Here is a 17253-nt window from a genome sequence, read left to right as displayed (position 1 = left end):
AATGCATAGCGCCACACCAGGCCTCTATTGTGACACTAGTCACAACACTAGGTCTCTATGCATCTAGAGCAACTAAGGAAGAAAGTTGGGAATAGGGGAAAATAGCTAATTTCCTCTATGAACAACTGCTCCTTCCCCATGAGACTAGAAGAACTGGATGGTACCTGGATACCATTCCTGGACATTTTGATCAAAGATTCCATGTAAGAATCCTGATCAAAAGGGGTAAAATACAGACTAGAATCTCAAATTCTCATGGACTCTAGACATTTGAAGTCATGGAGCCTGAAACTATTGCCCCGAGATAATCTTTAAATCTTAAACTGAAAATATCCCCTGAAATCATCTTAAAAAACAAACAACAGTTTAGTTTAACTAGTAAAAAAAGGTCTGTCTTAAATAGTGTGCTCTTTTAAAATCTATATGGAAACAAACTGACAATAGTTATTAGAAAGATTCCTATCACTAGATAGAAATCTTAGGTGGTAATGAGTTTATGTTAAAGAGGAAAACTCAGAAAAGAAAGGTGAGAATGATTACCAAAAAAAATGTAATTAATGTCATTAAATTGTACATGTAGAAACTGGAATTGGTGTTTGCTTTTGCTTTATATGTTCTCAACAACAACAAAAAAGTAAATAAAACTTAGAAATATATTCTATATGCTACAGCAATTGCCACCAGGTCTTTTTTCCTATGCACTTTTTAGTGACATTGTTAGTTCTGTACACCTCACCTTTATTTGGTGTTATCCTTCTCATCATCAACAGCTTTCTGCTACCTAGAGCGTGAGCCCCTCTTCCCACCCCTGGCAACTGTCACAACATGGATGAAGCATCCTGGTTCCTCTAAAGAATTGGTAGGGTGTAGGCACAATATGGGAGTCCTGGTGTGGCACTGTGGGCTAATGCACTGGACTGCAAAATCAGTTTGAACCACAAGGTTGGCGGTTCAAGCTCACCAGTAACTCCTTGGAAACCCTATACAGGGTCACTATGGATCAGAACCAACTTGATGGCACTTAGCAACAACAGGTACAATATGAACACCTAAGGAGCCAGAGAGAGGTCTAAGCAATCAAGAAAATGTAACACAAAGTGCACATAAAGCATAGACATTCTCACAGAGGCGAGAATGCGCTTCCACCTTTCGAGTGAGGGAGAATGTGGAATGAGTTTCTGGTTTCACTTTTTATGCTGTTTTCCTTGGGGTGGGCTCTGGGTCTCCTGATTCCTATATTTTCCTATAATTTAGGACCCACAATTGGTCATTTCTTCCTGGGTCTGATATACTTCTTTCCCATTACATCAGCCTGCTATAACTGCATTCATGAGCTAACCAGAATGCTGATTTATTATAGTGCTAAGTGTTAGGATTCATTCCTTGGTCACGAGATCAGTCCTATTTTTCTTTGCACATGCCTGATTTGGGGGGAAGGTCCCTTTTCTATCAGTCATTTTATTAGACTCTCCTGACAGGTCAGGTTGTTTCCTGCATTCTTTGTGGTTGATCTGTGGTTAGCCCAATAGTGAGCATTAGTTTCTACATATGTACTTGTTCATGTCATTTCAAAAAAGTGAGACCATACATTTGTTTTTGTGATTGACTTATTTTGCTCAACATAATGTCCTCTAGGTTCATCCATGTTCCATAATGTTTTGGGACTCATTTTTCTTTATCACTGATCGTTTTCCACTGTATGAATGTACCACATTTTACTTAGTCATTCATTTGCTGATGGGCATTTAGGCTGTTTTCATCTTTTTGCTAAGAAGTCTTTGTGTTTTGTATATCTGCAATACTCATTTAAAAAAAAAAAAAGTCTATTAAACATGATAATCTATTTCTCTTGGCCAACAAATGCAAGACAGTTTTGTTTTTGCTTTCTTTTATAAATGAAATATACTGGAAAGTGGAACTTGGAATTATTTATAATAGTTAATGTTGTTAAGTGTCATCAAGTCAGTTTTGATTCATAGTGACCCTGTATAGGGTTTCCGAGGAGCAGCTGGTGGGTTTGAACTACAGACTTTGTGGTCAGCAGTCCAGTGCTTATCCTATAGCGCCACAATAAATTGTAAAGTGCTACCCAGAATTATTTGTAAGAGGTAATAATTCAAAATCAGGAGACTACATGAAGGGTATAAAAGAGACCATTATCCAAGACAGATTCAAATCGGTTCTATAAGTCATATTTAGATGCAAACAGTTAGCTGGAGAAGATTACGACGCTGGAATTGCACAATCCTTTCTTCCTTCACTACATCGTCTACCTTTATTTTTAATACCCCAGTATGTATAAATTTAGTCCCAGGATTTTCTTTGTGTAGATGGGTAGGTGTGACTCTTACTTCAAGGGCAAAATGTAAGAAAAAGCACTGGACTTGGAGTCAGAACACCCAGGGTGTAACCCTGATTCTGTCATTAAACAGCTTGGTAACACCGAAGAGGCAATTAGGCTCTTTAGATTTAAATTGTTTCTGTCTATGAAACTAAATATAAGACAAAACTGAACTAGAGAATGTGTATGGCTCCTTCCAGCTCCAATCACCAATGGTTTTCTTTTCTAGAAAGAATAATCTCTAGCACAACTAACTCTATGTTGGTGTGTCAGGACACCAGGGGACTCTGAAGATGTATGACATAGTAGTTGGGAGTAGATGATGGAGCTGGCTGGATCGATGAATGGATGAGGCAGTAGAAGAAAGGAATGACATACTTCTTTTACATGCAGCTAAGGGACCCAAGTGTGGCACTGTTGGATACACACCGGACTACTAACCACAAGGTTGGTGGCTCAAACCCACTACCTACTCCTCTGAAACTCTATACAGGGTTGCTATAAGTTGGACCCATAGTTGTATCAGAATGTAAAGGTTGTTTTCACTGACCTAGAGGAAATTATGCAATGCTCCAAGTTGCTTATATTTGCTTACATATATTATATGCTGAAACATGTATTAACTTTTCCATGCTAGTATTTCAGTATAGAAGTCCTATTAAATGTATACCAATTCCTAGCTACAAGTTTGGTTAAAAAAGAATTTATATAAAATTGTGATAAAGATAGGACCACAGTAGATATTTACTATATAATGCTACCCTTAATTAAAGTAAATTTTATAATTTTCATAGTACTTTTACATATTCTCCACTCAGCCCCACAATCTAAAAGGAAATGAAGACTGGTATTAACAGTCACAGATTATAGATGAAGAATCTCAAAAAGCTCTAAAAGATGAAATGGCAGCTCTGGTGTGAAAAGTCAGATGTGTGTGAATGATAGTCCAGTTTGGGTATTCTGCTAGTCCAATGCTCTTTCCAAAACGTCCCCTTGCCACCTGACAGTGCATGGTGCTGCAGACAGAGGCCTTGCAGATGGATCAGTACACCACATCTCCATTCTCAGAACAACAACTGCTCTGGATAGTCTCACTCAGATTTCTACATCGTAGATTTAGAGCTGACCGCCAACCTCAGAGGCAGAGCTGTGAGGTAATATGACAGGCCCCAACAAATATGCTGACCGCAGGAAACACAAGCAATTTTTACATATACCCATTTGGAAGAAGGACTGCTGGTTGTCCAGTGGCCTCCACATGCATTCCTGGACACACTCAAAGCAATCATGGCCATCATGCCGTCTGGCTATGCGCCTGTTGTTGTTAAGTGCCGCTGAGTCGATTCTGACCCATAGCAACCCTGTATAGGGTTTCTGAGGAGCAGCTGGTGCGCTTGAACCTTGCAGTTGAAACGGCTTTGCAGTCTGACGCATTAACCCAAAGCGCTACACCAGGACTCCGACTATGTGCTTAGGACATGATTAAATAAGTTTGTGTGAAGTTTCTTTTCTCTTTTAAGAAAATCACTCAGTATGTTTAAAAGGATCAACCATATTACTGTTTAGAATTTTAATGCACAAGAATTTTTCTACGTGTTCTCAAACTGTTAGACAATTCTAAAATGTTAGTCAGTTGTCAGGCATTCATTTCCTTTCAACATTTTCTGTAACTCTGGTTTCAAATATGGATTATACCAAAGTTTAAGATTAATTTGCTTTCTTTCAGATCCACATTTTTCAGAATTTGAAACCACACATTAATCCAAATTTTTACATTAAAACTTAAAGACATTTTATACACTATGTGAAATGACCTTTCCTACTGAAATAAATACTCTGGCTCTATACATACCACTGAAACATGCGTAGGCAGACTTTATTATAACAGGGAATCAGTTTAGAAAACTATGTACATATGAAGATGTTTAACCAACATATACAAAATATCTTCCGTCTGTGCAGATGTGGCATTATTTAAACAAGTTCTCCACAGATAACAGGAATGCCACTTCAAACTCCTGGTCGGAGAATCTATGTACAGACGCACGGGCACTTTTTCTGACCTGGAGTCTCTTGTCCTCGGACATGGAGAGAATCTGAGCCATCGTCTCAGCATAGGTCTCTTCACTGTCAGCCAGAAATCCAGTTACAGCTCCTTCGTGAGGAACTACGATGTCAAGTTTTGGACCCCCTGAATTATGTGCAAGGATAATGGTGCCAGCTGCCATGCATTCCACAACTCCTGGGAAAGGAATAGAAAACACGCCATTTTTAAGTGAGTTTATAAAAACACGGATGAGCAAAAACCTTAAAAAAAATGTCTGTATGTTTCTAAATTTGCTCATATAACTTCCATGATGGAAAATAAAATAATTTTCAGTTTCTTATTTTTCAAAACTTCAAAATAATGCTGCGACAGACAAGTAGATAATAGAATGTGATCATGGTGGTTGGCTATGCACTGGGGAGGCAGTGTTGACTGATAATGACCCTAAAGAGGGCTTCTAAGGCTGTAAAGGTTTATAGGAGCAGAAAGCCTCATCTTTCTCCTACAGAGCAGCTGGAAGATAGATAGTCTACAAAACAGCCCATAAAAATTCTAAGAATTTGTAGGTATATAAAACAGATTAACAAAATAAAAAAAAGACACAATAAGAAAACAAAGTAGGAGGCTGAATGCTAGGTGTTAGATAAGTAATTAGCACTGCTGTTGTTAAGTGCCATCGAGTCAGTTCCGACCCATAGTGACCCTTTATAGGGTTTCCAAGGAGCAGTTGGTGAGCTTGAACCACTGACCTTGCAGTTCAAAACTGACTTTGCAGTCCAGTGCATTAGCCACACCAGGACTCCGCATTGGTGGTTGGTGGTTATGTGCCGTTGAGTCGGAACTGACTCACAGCGACCCTGTACAGGGTTTCCGAGGCTGTAAATCTTTATGGGAGCAGAAAGCCTCATCTTTCTGCAGTGGAACTGCTGGTAGTTTCAAACTGCTGACCTTAAGGTTTGCAGCCCAATTCATAACCACTACACTACCAGAGCTCTTAGAAAAATACAATTCTAAGTGGACAAATGGTTAAGAGCTCGAGTCAAAAAATTGGCACCTTGGAAGACAGGCCTAGTGATTTGCAGAAGTTCTGGGACGGTTCTATTCTGTACATGTGAGGTCTCCATGAGGTGTAGTTGACAGCAACTAACAAAGAAAGACTGGAAAGGAGTATAAAAACAAATCAAAAGCAAAATTTTAAAAATTCAAATGACAGCATCAGCAGAAAAATGTAAACTACCTTAGTGACTGATAACTATTATTGTTGCCTATATTACTGGCAAATTTGAGACTTTAGCAGATTCGCTGGGAGTATTCAACAGGATGGAAGTACTGGATAAACCTAATGCTGAATGGGTCGCTATGAGTCAGAACCAACTTGATGCTACTCAACAATAACAAAACAGTTGTTGTTGTTGTTGAGTGCCGTCGAGTCGGTTCCAACCCATAGCGACCCTGTACAGGGTTTCCGAGGGTGTAAATCTTTACGGGAGTAGAAAGCCTCGTCTTTCTCCCGCGGAGCAGCTGGTAGTTTCGAACCGCTGACCTTAAGGTTCGCAGCCCGATTCGTAACCACTACGCTACCAGAACAAAACAGTAGATGTTTTAAATACATCACTTTCAAAAAAGGACAGAACAACTAGACAGAAAATCAACAAAGACATAAAAGAACTAAACAATACAATCAACCCACTTGACCTCAAAGGAGGTCAATCCAAGGAGATTCAAGGACATTCTTTTCCTGTGCACATGGAAATATTCTCCAGAATAGATCATATCTTAGGCTACAAAACAAGCCCTAATACATTTTAAAACATTGATACACTCAAAGCATCTTTTCAGGTCACAGTGTTATTAAATTAGAAATCAACAATAGGAAGACCTAGGAAAAAACCTCAACTACATGGAAATCGAAAAACACCAGGCTTAAAAGGTACAGCACAAGAGAACAAATAAAAAGTGAAATAAAAAAAATTCTTGACTCAAATGAGAATGAAAACATAACACATCAGAACCTTTGGGGCATGGCAAAAGCAGGGCTTCGGGAGCAATTTATAGCAACAAACACACATATTCCAAATAAAGAAAGAACCAAAATTAATACATTATCACAACATCTCCAACAATCAGAAAAAGAACAGCAAATTAAGTATACCACCATGAGAAGAAAAGAAATAATAGAGATTAGAGTAGAAATAAATGAAATAGAAAAAAAAAAAAAGACAGAATCAAGACAGGAAGTTGGTTTTTTGAAAGATTTAATAAAATCTACAAACCACTGGCAAATCAACAAAAGAAAAGGAGAATATGCCAACAATATGAATGAGAAATGATACATATGTCACAACAGAATCAAATGAAATAAGAAGGATAATAACAAAATACTATGAAGAACTGTACTCCAACAAATCTGAAAATCTAGAATGGGCAAAGTTTTAGAAATACACTACCTACCTAAACTAAGCACAAGACCTTTTTAAAGTGTTGAAGAGCAAAGATGTCAGCTTGAAGACTTATCAGGTGCACCTGACCCAAAACATGGTATGTTCAATAACCTCACATGCATGTGAAAGCTGGACAGTTAATAAGGAAGACCACAGAAGAATAGATGCTTTTGAGTTATGGTGTTGAAAGTACCATGGGCTGCCAAAAGAACCAACAGATCTGTGTTGGAAGAAGTGCAGTCAAGGTGCTCCTTGGAGGCCAGGATGGCCAAACTTCGTCTCTCATACTGTCAGGAGGGACATATTGTCAGGAGGGACACCAAGTCGCTGGAGAAGGATGACATGTTTGGTAAGGTGGAGGGTCAGATTAAAAGAGGAAGACCCCCAGTGAGATGGATTGGCAAAGTGGCAGCATCAATGGGCTCAAGTATGGCAACAATTGTGAGGTTGACCCAGGATCAGGCAGTGTTTTGTTCTGCTGTGCATTCGGTCACTATGAGTCAGTACCAACTCGATAGAACCTAACAACAACAACAACGAACCTAAACTAACACAAACAGAAGTAGAAAACTTGAACAGACTTATAACAAAACAAGAAACTGATTAGGTTATTCAAAAACTCCCAATCCAAAAAGTCCAGGCCCAGATGGTTTATTGGTGAATTCCACCTAAACATTTAGAGAAGAGCTGAAATCAATTCTCAAATCATTCCAGAACATAAAAGAAGGATGGAGAGCATCCTGAATACAGTGAGCATAATCCTCATACCAACCCACGCAAGGACATCACTAAAATAAGAAAGGTATAAACCAGTATCAGCAGCAGGTGGGTTTGAACTACCGACTTGTGGTTCACAGTCCAATACTGATCCTACAGTGTCACACAAGGAGTCCAAGAAATGATATGGGTTATGTCAAAATAGAAGCAGTAGGAAATAAGAAGGATATTATGAAGAACTGCATTCCAACAAATTTGAAAATCTAGAAGAAATGGACAAATTTCTAGAAACACACGACCTACCTCAACTTACAAAGACTGGAGTAAAAACTTGCACAGACTTTTATCAAGAGAAGAAACTGTTTAAGTTATTAAGAACTACCAAATAAAAAAACTTCAGGCCCCAGATGGATTTACTGATGAATTACACCAAGTATTTAGAAAGGAGCTGACACCAATTCTACTCAAATTATTCCAGAATACAGAAAACGACGGAAAACTCACCAATTCATTTTATGACGCAAGCATAACTTTGATTCCAAACCCATACAAAGACATCACTAAGTAAGAAAATTATAGCAAAACATCCCTCATGAACACAAAGGCAAACATTCTCAAAAAAATTCTAGCAAACAGAATTTAATAATTCATCAAAAAAAAAAAAAAAAAAAAAAAAAAAAAATTGATCATATCAATTGAAGTAAAAAAAAGCATTTTACAAAATCCAACAGTCATTCCTAATTAAAGCATTCAACAAAATAGAAATATATGGGAAATTCTTCTCAATATAATTAAGGGCATATATATAAAACCAACAGCCAACATCACTCAAAGTGATGAGAAACTGAAGTCATTCCCTTGGTAAAGAGGAGTCAGACAAGGATGGCTTAATGCATTGGACTGCAAAGTCAGTTTGAGCCACAAGGGTAGTGGTTCAAACTGGAAGACTGGTGGTTCAAGCTCATCAGCTGCTCTTTGGAAACCCTATACAAGGTCACTAAGGGTCAGAATCAACTTGACGGCACATAGCAACATTCAATGTTTGTGCTGGAAATCTTAGCGAGAGCTATAAGGCAAGAACGGAAAACTAAGAACATCCAAATTGGCAAAAAGTGGAACACTATTTGCAAGTCCTGGTGTGGCGCTGTGGGTTAATGCGCTGGACTACAAGGTAAGTTTGAACGGCAGGGTTGGTGGTTCAAGCTTACCAGGCACTCCACGGTAACCCTAAGCAGGGTCGCTATGAGTCTGAATCGATTTGAAGGCTCTTAACAACAACAACCTTAGAAAACTGCAAAGACACAGCAAGAAAATTATTGGCACTCCTTGGTAGATTCGACACAATGACAAGGTAAAAGATCAACATACAAAAATTAGCTGGATTCCTTTACACTAATAAAGAGAATACTAGAAAGGAAATCAGGAAAATAATACCATTTACAGTAACCACTCAAAAGATCTAATACTTGGAAATAAACAAAAGACCTACACAAAGAAAACTCCTACTAAAAGAAACCTGTAGAAATGAAAAAGCATACCATGCCTGCAGCTAGGAAAACTTAACATTATGAAAATGTCAACACTACACAAAGCAACCTGTAGTTATGATGCAATACCAATCGCAATTTCAACATCATTCTTTAAAGAGATGGAAAAACTGACCACTAACTTCATATGGAAAGGAAAGCGACCCTGGATAAGCAAAGTGTTATTTAAAAAAGAAGAACAAAGTAGGAGGCCTCTCACATCCTGACCTCAAAATCTATTGTTGTTATGTGCCATCAAGTCCGTTCTGACCCACAGCGACTCTGGACTCTATAGTTTCCGAGGAGCGGCTGGTGAGCTTGAACCACCGACCTTGCAGATCACACCGACTTTGCAGTCCAGCACATTAACCCACAGCACCACACCAGGACTTCATTACACAGCCACAACAGTCAAAACAGCCTGATACTGGTATATCGAAAGACATATCGATTAATGGAATAGAACTGAGAAGCCAGAAGCAAATCCATCAACCTACAGTCAATTTATATCCACAAAGGGCAAAGATGCATTAAATGGGGAAGATAAGTCTCTTTAACAAAAGGTGCTGGCAGAACTAGAAGTCCATTTGCAGAAAAATGAAACAAGACTCATGTTTCACACCATATAAAAAATTTTAACTCACCATGAACTAAAGACCTAAATGTAAAACCTCGAACGAAAAAGATCATAAATGAAAAAATAGGGACAAACCAAGGGGCTTTAACATATGGCATAAATACACTATCAAACATATTGAAAACACTTCAGCACAAAATAGATGACTGAGACCTTCTAAAAATTAGACACTTGTATGCACAAAAGGATTTCACTGAAAGAAGTAACTCCCATGAACTAATGGACATGTGAACATCAGTCTCCATGACTCAAAAACCACACGAACTAGATGGTGCCAGGTTACCTACCACTAACAACTGCTCTGAATGGGATCACATTAGAAGGTCCCGGATAGAGTGGCAGAAAATTTGGAACATGACACACAATTATTTAAAAAAAAAAAAAGATTGGACTCACTGGTCAGAAAGTGACTTTAGGAACCTGAGACTGGCCCTCAAACACCATTCAGGTCTGGAAAGGAACTCACCCACATGGCCCAATTTTCAGTCAGGCACTAGTTACGTATATAGTGGGGACAACAAAATCAGTAAGGTATATTCACCATGGAATGATCAATCATTCAAAATCAAAAGGACAACATTTACCTAAGGACAAATTTGGGAAGGTGGGTGAAATGGAAATAGGAATAACAGAGAGGAAGCAAGGTAACTGTTGTTGAATGTCAGGGAAAGCAATCACTGAGATGATATAAAGCGTTATGATGTGTTGAATGTAAAACTGATGATCTTGTCTGTAAACCTCACGATTCACAGTAAAAATTTCAAAAAAAGAAAGAAAGAAAGGGATTTCACCAAAAGAGTAAAGAAAGAATCCACAGACTGGGAAAAAGTATTTGTTGTTGTTAAGTGACATCGAGTCGATTCAGACTCATAAGGACCCTGGTACAGGATTTCTGAGGAGGAGCTGGTGAATTTGCAAATGCTGATGTTGTCTACAGTACCATACCCACAATCTAAAATTTATAGAATACTTCAATGCCTCAACAAGACAGACTGGCATACTGGCATACCACTATAAAATAGACACTGGAGGGGGAGGGAAAGGAATAGCCAGAAATACCACCATAGAAAGCTTGTAAGTCCATCTTCTGCCAAAATTACGTACAATGGGGCTACAACGTGCCCTGTGCCCCATGAAGGAGGCTTCCTGTGGAGCCTCTGCATTACACAAGACCATAAGTGGAATCCTGAACTCCATCCAGAATCTGCTGAGGGGAAATTTCCACTTGAAAGGACAAGCAGACAAGCCATGGTATTTTCAATCATTTCATATGCATGTGAAAGCTGGACAATGAATAAAGAAGAATTGGTGCCTTTTAATTATGGTGTTGGCAAAGAATATTAACTATAACATGGACTGCCAGATGAACAAACACACCTGTCTGGAGAAGTACAACTAGAATGCTTCTTAGAAGCAAGGATGGTGAGACTTAGTTTCAAGTATTTTGGACGTGTTATCGAGAGGTGTTATCCTGGTGAAAGATATCATGCTTGGTAAAATAGAGGGTCAGTGAATAAAAGGAAGACCCTCAGTGAGATGGACTGACCCAGTGGCTGCAACAATGGGCTCAAATATAAGTTGTGAGCAAGGTGCAGGACCAGACAGTGTTTCCTTCTGTTACACAAAGGTTGACATGAGTTGGAACTGACTCTATGGCACCTAATAAGAAATTTCCTCCTGCCTTCCTATGGCCATGAAACCTGGCCCAGATCACCGTTCCATTGTTCCTCCCTCATACCACATTCCAGCCATACTGGACTCTTGGTTCCCTGTATGTGCCTGATGATACTCCTTTGTTGTTGTTGTGTGCTGCTGATTCAATTCTGCTTATAGCAACTCTATAGGAGAGAGTAGAACTGCCCCATAGTGTTTCCAAGGCAAAAGATCTTTACAAAGCAGATTGCCACATCTTTCTTTGTGGAGTGGCAAGTGGGTTCCAATCTTTTGGTTAGCAGTAGAGTACTTAACCAATGTGCTACTCAGGTCCTTTGGAATAATAATAAATAATAATACTTATGACATAGTGTTTTAGAGAAGATTGTCTCCTATGAGAAATGCATACTTGCTGTTCTGGGGGAAGAGACTCAGGACTCAACACAAACTTCCACTTTCAGAGTATTTTCATCACCGAAATGACCTAAAATATAGCACAAACAGGAGCCCTAGTGGTGCTCTACGATCTGCACTGGGTTGCTGGTAATCACATGGCAGTCAGTTCAAGCCTACCAGCCGCTCAGCATAAGAAAGATGACTTTGCTCCTGTAAAGAGTTACAGTCTTGGAAACCCTACATAGGGTCATTATGAGTTACAATCCACTCAAGGACAGTGAGGTTTACAGCACTAAGTTTTTTAAAGGGCAAACTCACCAATCCCAAAGTGCTCATTCCACATGGTATGAAGACCAATTGTTGCTTCAGACAAATACTTCTTTAATTCTTCAAATGGAATGTTTATTTTGAATTCCACATCATCTTCAACTCCTAAGTCCTCAGAAAGCTTTCTCAACTGATTTACTCGAAGTTCATCATCTTTGTTACGACATCCCCCAATGAGGACAAGTTTAACTGAAGGAAGCAACTCTGTCATATTCTTACTCAGCAATTTAGCAAAGGCTCTGATCTGCAAAGGATGATTCTTTTCAGGCCTAAACTGGCCAATAGAAACCAGTAGATGCCCTGGTGCTGTCTTCTTCTCATGTAAGGAAATGTCCAGAAAAGTCTGCACATCACAAGGTGGATAAACAATGCTAGTGCAACTCCCAACCTTCCACAGGGAGAGAATATGGTTTAGTGTCCAAGAAGAATTGACCATGACTACATCATTGCAAGACCCAACAAGTCCATACATGAATGCAAACACGTAGTAATAGATGAGCTTCACTTTGCTGAGAACAGGATTCCTGGTGATGAAGGCTGCATTATTAAACCCAACATCTTGATTCTTCACCACAGAAAGCATGTCAGTGCTGATAGTGGGATAATGAACATAGCTTCCAACTCGGCAGCCCCCTACATACTTAAACAGAGGAAGTGTGAAGGCATAGCCCATAGAATCAATGTAAACATCAGGAACACACTGCATCAGAGCTTCCCAGCCAAGAAACATGGATCCTAGACTTTGGCCGAGCAATGTGAAGTGAGGATAGAGTGAATCTTCCACCAGGTAGCGCTTCCTTAGGAAAATAAACTTCACTGGGTAAATTAGTCTGATGTTAAATCTTCTGAAAGCACCTTCTAGTATCTGGTCACCACTGACATCAGCATCCCCAGTGTAAATGACATATACTGCGTCAGGATACCTGAAATGAAATACAATATTTAAGAATTTCATTCATTTAGGTTAAAAATGAAGCAAATAGTTATAATTATTTCTTCACAATCATGGAGTTTATACTAAAAAACTTTTTCCACTCATTGCACTTGGACTATTAACCCCACCTTTTCCTGAGTCTTCTACTCTCTAACAACTAAAATATTAGTTGTTCAAATGATACCGTTTTCTAGTTCTTTGCTATTTCCTCCACCAAGAGGAAAAAATTCACATAGAGAACACACCAACAAAACCTAATAAAAACTGATTTATAAAGGCGACTTTCCCCCCAAGAAATACCCAAAAGTTTCATTTAAATAAGGTTCTCTGTATAAAATGGCAATGAAATATTAGTAAGACACATTAAAATACACTAAAGGTAACTTTAGATAGAATTATAATGCTAGCTCATTATTCAAGTATTTCCATCTGAGAAATATCAAAAGGTTTTAAAAGCTAGGTCTTGTACCTGGCGTTAACTAATGACACATATGATATAGCTATAATAGAAGTAATCTAAAAGTATACTCGTGACTTTTAATGCTATGGCCTCCCTGTGATTATCTCTATTCTTATTAAAATTTTAATAAATCTACAATGCGGTACTAAGTACTAAGGATACAGGGATGATAATGTTTATCCTCAGGGAACTCAATCCAGTGCAAAAACCAAATATTTACAATATACAAACAAATAATTACAAAACTGTATTATAGTTATTGCTGGAGAGAACTATAAGCTGCTGGAAGCCTAAAACGTGAGCATCTCACTTCTTCCTCCTAGTTCCCTCCCAATCATTATTTATCCAACAGCCAGAGGGATCCTTTTAAAACATTAAAAAAAAAAAAGACTGTCATCTCTGGTGACTTAAAGATGGCCACTGATCTTTTGATCTTTTGACACTTTTCCTATTGCTAAGGGTGATCAACATCACCTCCCTTTTAATAAGAGTGGGCTCTGTGATTGTCTTGCATATGGCAAAAATGGCAAGGTGCCCATTTTTGGATCCAGGCTCTAAAAAATTGGCAGCTTCTACTTCCTATCTCTTGAAATTCCCATTCTAGGAGAAATCAACTATTATCAAAGACGTCCAACTAACAACCCGAGACCACCAGACTGTGCATAAGCCCAAGCTTATTACGTGCAGAGACTGCTTGGAGAGTTGCCTGACCAGCTCCTAGCTGTTTCTTCAGCTTAGCCCAGGAACCAGATATGGGAGTGAAGAAGCCTTCACACAGGTGCTGACCCAGTGTCACTCAGCTGTCAACAGAGCCTGTCAAACCCTCAAATCTATGAGCACTAAGAATAAATTGTGTTTTATGTTAGTAGATTTGGGATGGCAATAGATAAAAAAGTCTTACCCTGCTCATTCAAGTCCTATGTGATCTGGACCCTTTCTCTTTCTGTAATCTCCCCTTCCACTTTCTCCCTGGCCCACCAGGCTTCTGCCAAACTGGCGTTCCATTCTCTGAACATGCCAAGCTGCTTCCAGACTTAGGGGCCTTGCAGTAGTTGTTCCCTCTGCTTTTCTTTTCTCATCTTCACTGTCTTTTCATAAGGCAGGCAGTATGCATATAGGTAAGCACATGGGCTCCAATACCTCAGTTTCCTTGTCTGTTAAAGGAAAATAACAGTAACAACCTCATAAGGTTGTTAAGATTAAGTAAACTAATAATATATGTAAGGAGCTCTGGTAGCATTATGGTTACAAGTCAAGTTGCTAACATCAAGGTCAGTAATTCGAAACTACCAGCCATTCTGTGAGAGAAGATGAGGCTTTCTGCTCCTGTAAAGATTAACAGCCTCCGAAACAGGGTTGTTATGAGTTGGAACCGACTCCACAGCACATCACCACTACCACCACCACCAATATTATATGTAAACTGCTAAAACAAAGTCTAGTAACTTTGTAAAGTTACCATTTGTTGTTGCTGTATAGGGTTTCTGAGGAGTGGCTGGTGAGCTTGAACTACCAACCTTGTGGTTTAAACTGACTTTGCAGTTCAGCACATTAACCCACAGCACCACACCAGAGTACACTGTAAAACTTAGTAAACACTCAGCAAATGTCAGCTGTATTTGTCACTCAGAAGTCTGTCACAGTGAATAATTGCTAATAGGACTGACTGTGAGGGTCAGAAATGTAAAGGTAGATGTTTTGTAACAAAAGGAGGGGAGTGGTTGATTTTGCAGTCCAGGAGCAGAGGTCCTTGGAACCATCAAGAGAGATGAGCACAATGCAGGACCCTACCCAGAGAAACAGTGACGCCAGAGATGGAGGCAGAGATGATGATGTGGAGAGATGGAGCAGCTGGGAACTCTAGACCCAGAGAGGGATGGGGGGCTGTGTGCTGGCGGCCGGGGGCAGGCTTGCAGGGTGTATCCTTTGGTTGTTTGATGATGCACGAGGGGGTTTTAATCAGGGAAATGAAATGAAATACGATAGGATGAATGTAAAGCTACTGTTCTCCTATGTAAACAATCACATAATTCACAATAAAAACTCAAAAAAAAAAAAAAAACCCAAACAAACAGTCTGTCATCTCCTGAGATTTTCCCTGATCATTTAATGGAAACAATAGAAACATTCACATATTGTTCTATTTTAACTTTTTATACAAGGAGCTCTGGTAGTGAAGTGGTTACGAATTGGGATGCGAACCGTAAGGTCAGCAGTTCGAAACTACCAGCTGTTCCACGGAAGAAAGATGAAGCTGTCTGCTCCCGTAAAGATTTACAGCCTCGGAAACCTTGTACTCCACAGCACATAACAACAACAACAACAACATACAGTACTTAAACTATTTGATGGGTCCTGCTGTGGCGATGTAGAATATACACTGGACTGCTAACTGCAAGGTCAGTGGTTCAAACACACCAACTGCTCCTAAGAAACCCTATACAGGGTTGCCATGAGTTGGAGCCAATCAAATGGCACTTAACAACATCACCAACATTTGTATTCTTTATTAACTTGTCTTTTAACTGAAATCTAAGGTTCACAACTCCTAGAAGAGCGCCTAATACATAACCAGTTAATCAGCTGCTCTTGGTGACCCCATGCATTTGTGCAGAGTACACCAATGCCATTCAAGGATGTGACCTTGTGGAAGCAGATTACCAGGCCTGTCTTCTGAGGCACCTCTGGGTGGGTTTGAACTATGAACCTTTTGGTTAAAGGCTTACACCACCCAGGGATTCCTGCCTGATAAATAATAGGTCTCCAGTAAACATTGGTGATTAAATAAAAAGTGTACTATAACTTATGCTGAGCTATGACAGACTTGTAGGAATTAACTGAGAAGAAAAAGGTCCTTACAGAAAAAGAGGATTATTACATTGAATGGCAAAAAATCTAGCAAGAGCATGTGTTCACAGAGCTTCTCCTAGTTCAGTATGCTGGAGCAAAATTCAAGTGGGTTTCCAAAACTTGGCAGAAAAATTCCATTATCTTTTTAAAGTTTTTATTGTGAATTGAGTGATAGTTTACATGAGACAAAATCGGCTTTACACTGTTTCACTGCAATGATTACAATACCCTCCATATATCATCATTCAAAAGTATTTGCATCGAGAAAGCGGAACAGAGAGGACAATTTATTACAATAAACGCACACATCCAAAAAGAATAAAGAACCAAAATTAACACATTAACACAGCATCTACAACAATTAGAAACAGACCAACAGAGGGAACCAACAGCCACCAAAAGAAAAGAAATAATAAAGATTAGAGCAGAAATAAATGAGATAGAAAACAGAAAACTATAGAAACAATCAACAGGACAAGAAGCTGGTCCTTTGAAAGAATTAACAAAATCGACAGACCATTGGCAAACCTAACAAAAGAAAAGAGGGAGAAGACACAAATAACACGGATTAGAAACCACATGGGAGATGTCACAACGGAACCAAAGGAAATCAAAAGGATAATAACAGAATACTATGAAGAGTTATAGTCCAACAAATTTGAAAACTTACAAGAGATGGATACATTTTTAGATAAACACAACCTACCTAAACGTACACAAAGTGAAGTAGAAAACCTGAACATACCAATAACAAAAGAAGAAATTCATCAGGTCATCAAAAGACTCCCAACCAAAAAAAGCCCAGGCCCAGACGGCTTCACTGGTGAGTTCTACCAAACATTCAGGGAAGAGCTGTCACCAATTCTACTCAAATTATTCCAAAATGTAGAGGAGGATGGAAAACTTCCTAATACATTTTATGAA

At 39.0% G+C, this 17253-nt stretch overlaps 1 protein-coding gene across 1 annotated transcript in view; it reads right to left on the bottom strand.

Annotated features, from left to right (window-relative positions):
• Window positions 1-4230: 4230 nt before the first annotated feature.
• The window catches only part of ALG11 (ALG11, alpha-1,2-mannosyltransferase), a 33633-nt gene continuing 20610 nt past the window's right edge, over window positions 4231-17253 (bottom strand). The window contains exons 3-4 of the mRNA XM_006876942.1: window positions 12077-13008; window positions 4231-4583 (exon numbers count right to left, since the gene is read on the bottom strand). Of these exons, the coding sequence (XP_006877004.1) occupies window positions 4312-4583; window positions 12077-13008 (1204 nt within the window). The 3' untranslated portion in view covers window positions 4231-4311. The remainder of the gene's footprint in view (window positions 4584-12076; window positions 13009-17253) is intronic.

Source organism: Chrysochloris asiatica, unplaced genomic scaffold (genome assembly GCF_000296735.1).
Source record: "Chrysochloris asiatica unplaced genomic scaffold, ChrAsi1.0 scaffold00432, whole genome shotgun sequence".
NCBI lineage: Eukaryota > Metazoa > Chordata > Mammalia > Afrosoricida > Chrysochloridae > Chrysochloris > Chrysochloris asiatica.
Note: the sequence above shows the minus strand (reverse complement) of the source record. Positions and strands in the feature narration are given on the sequence as shown.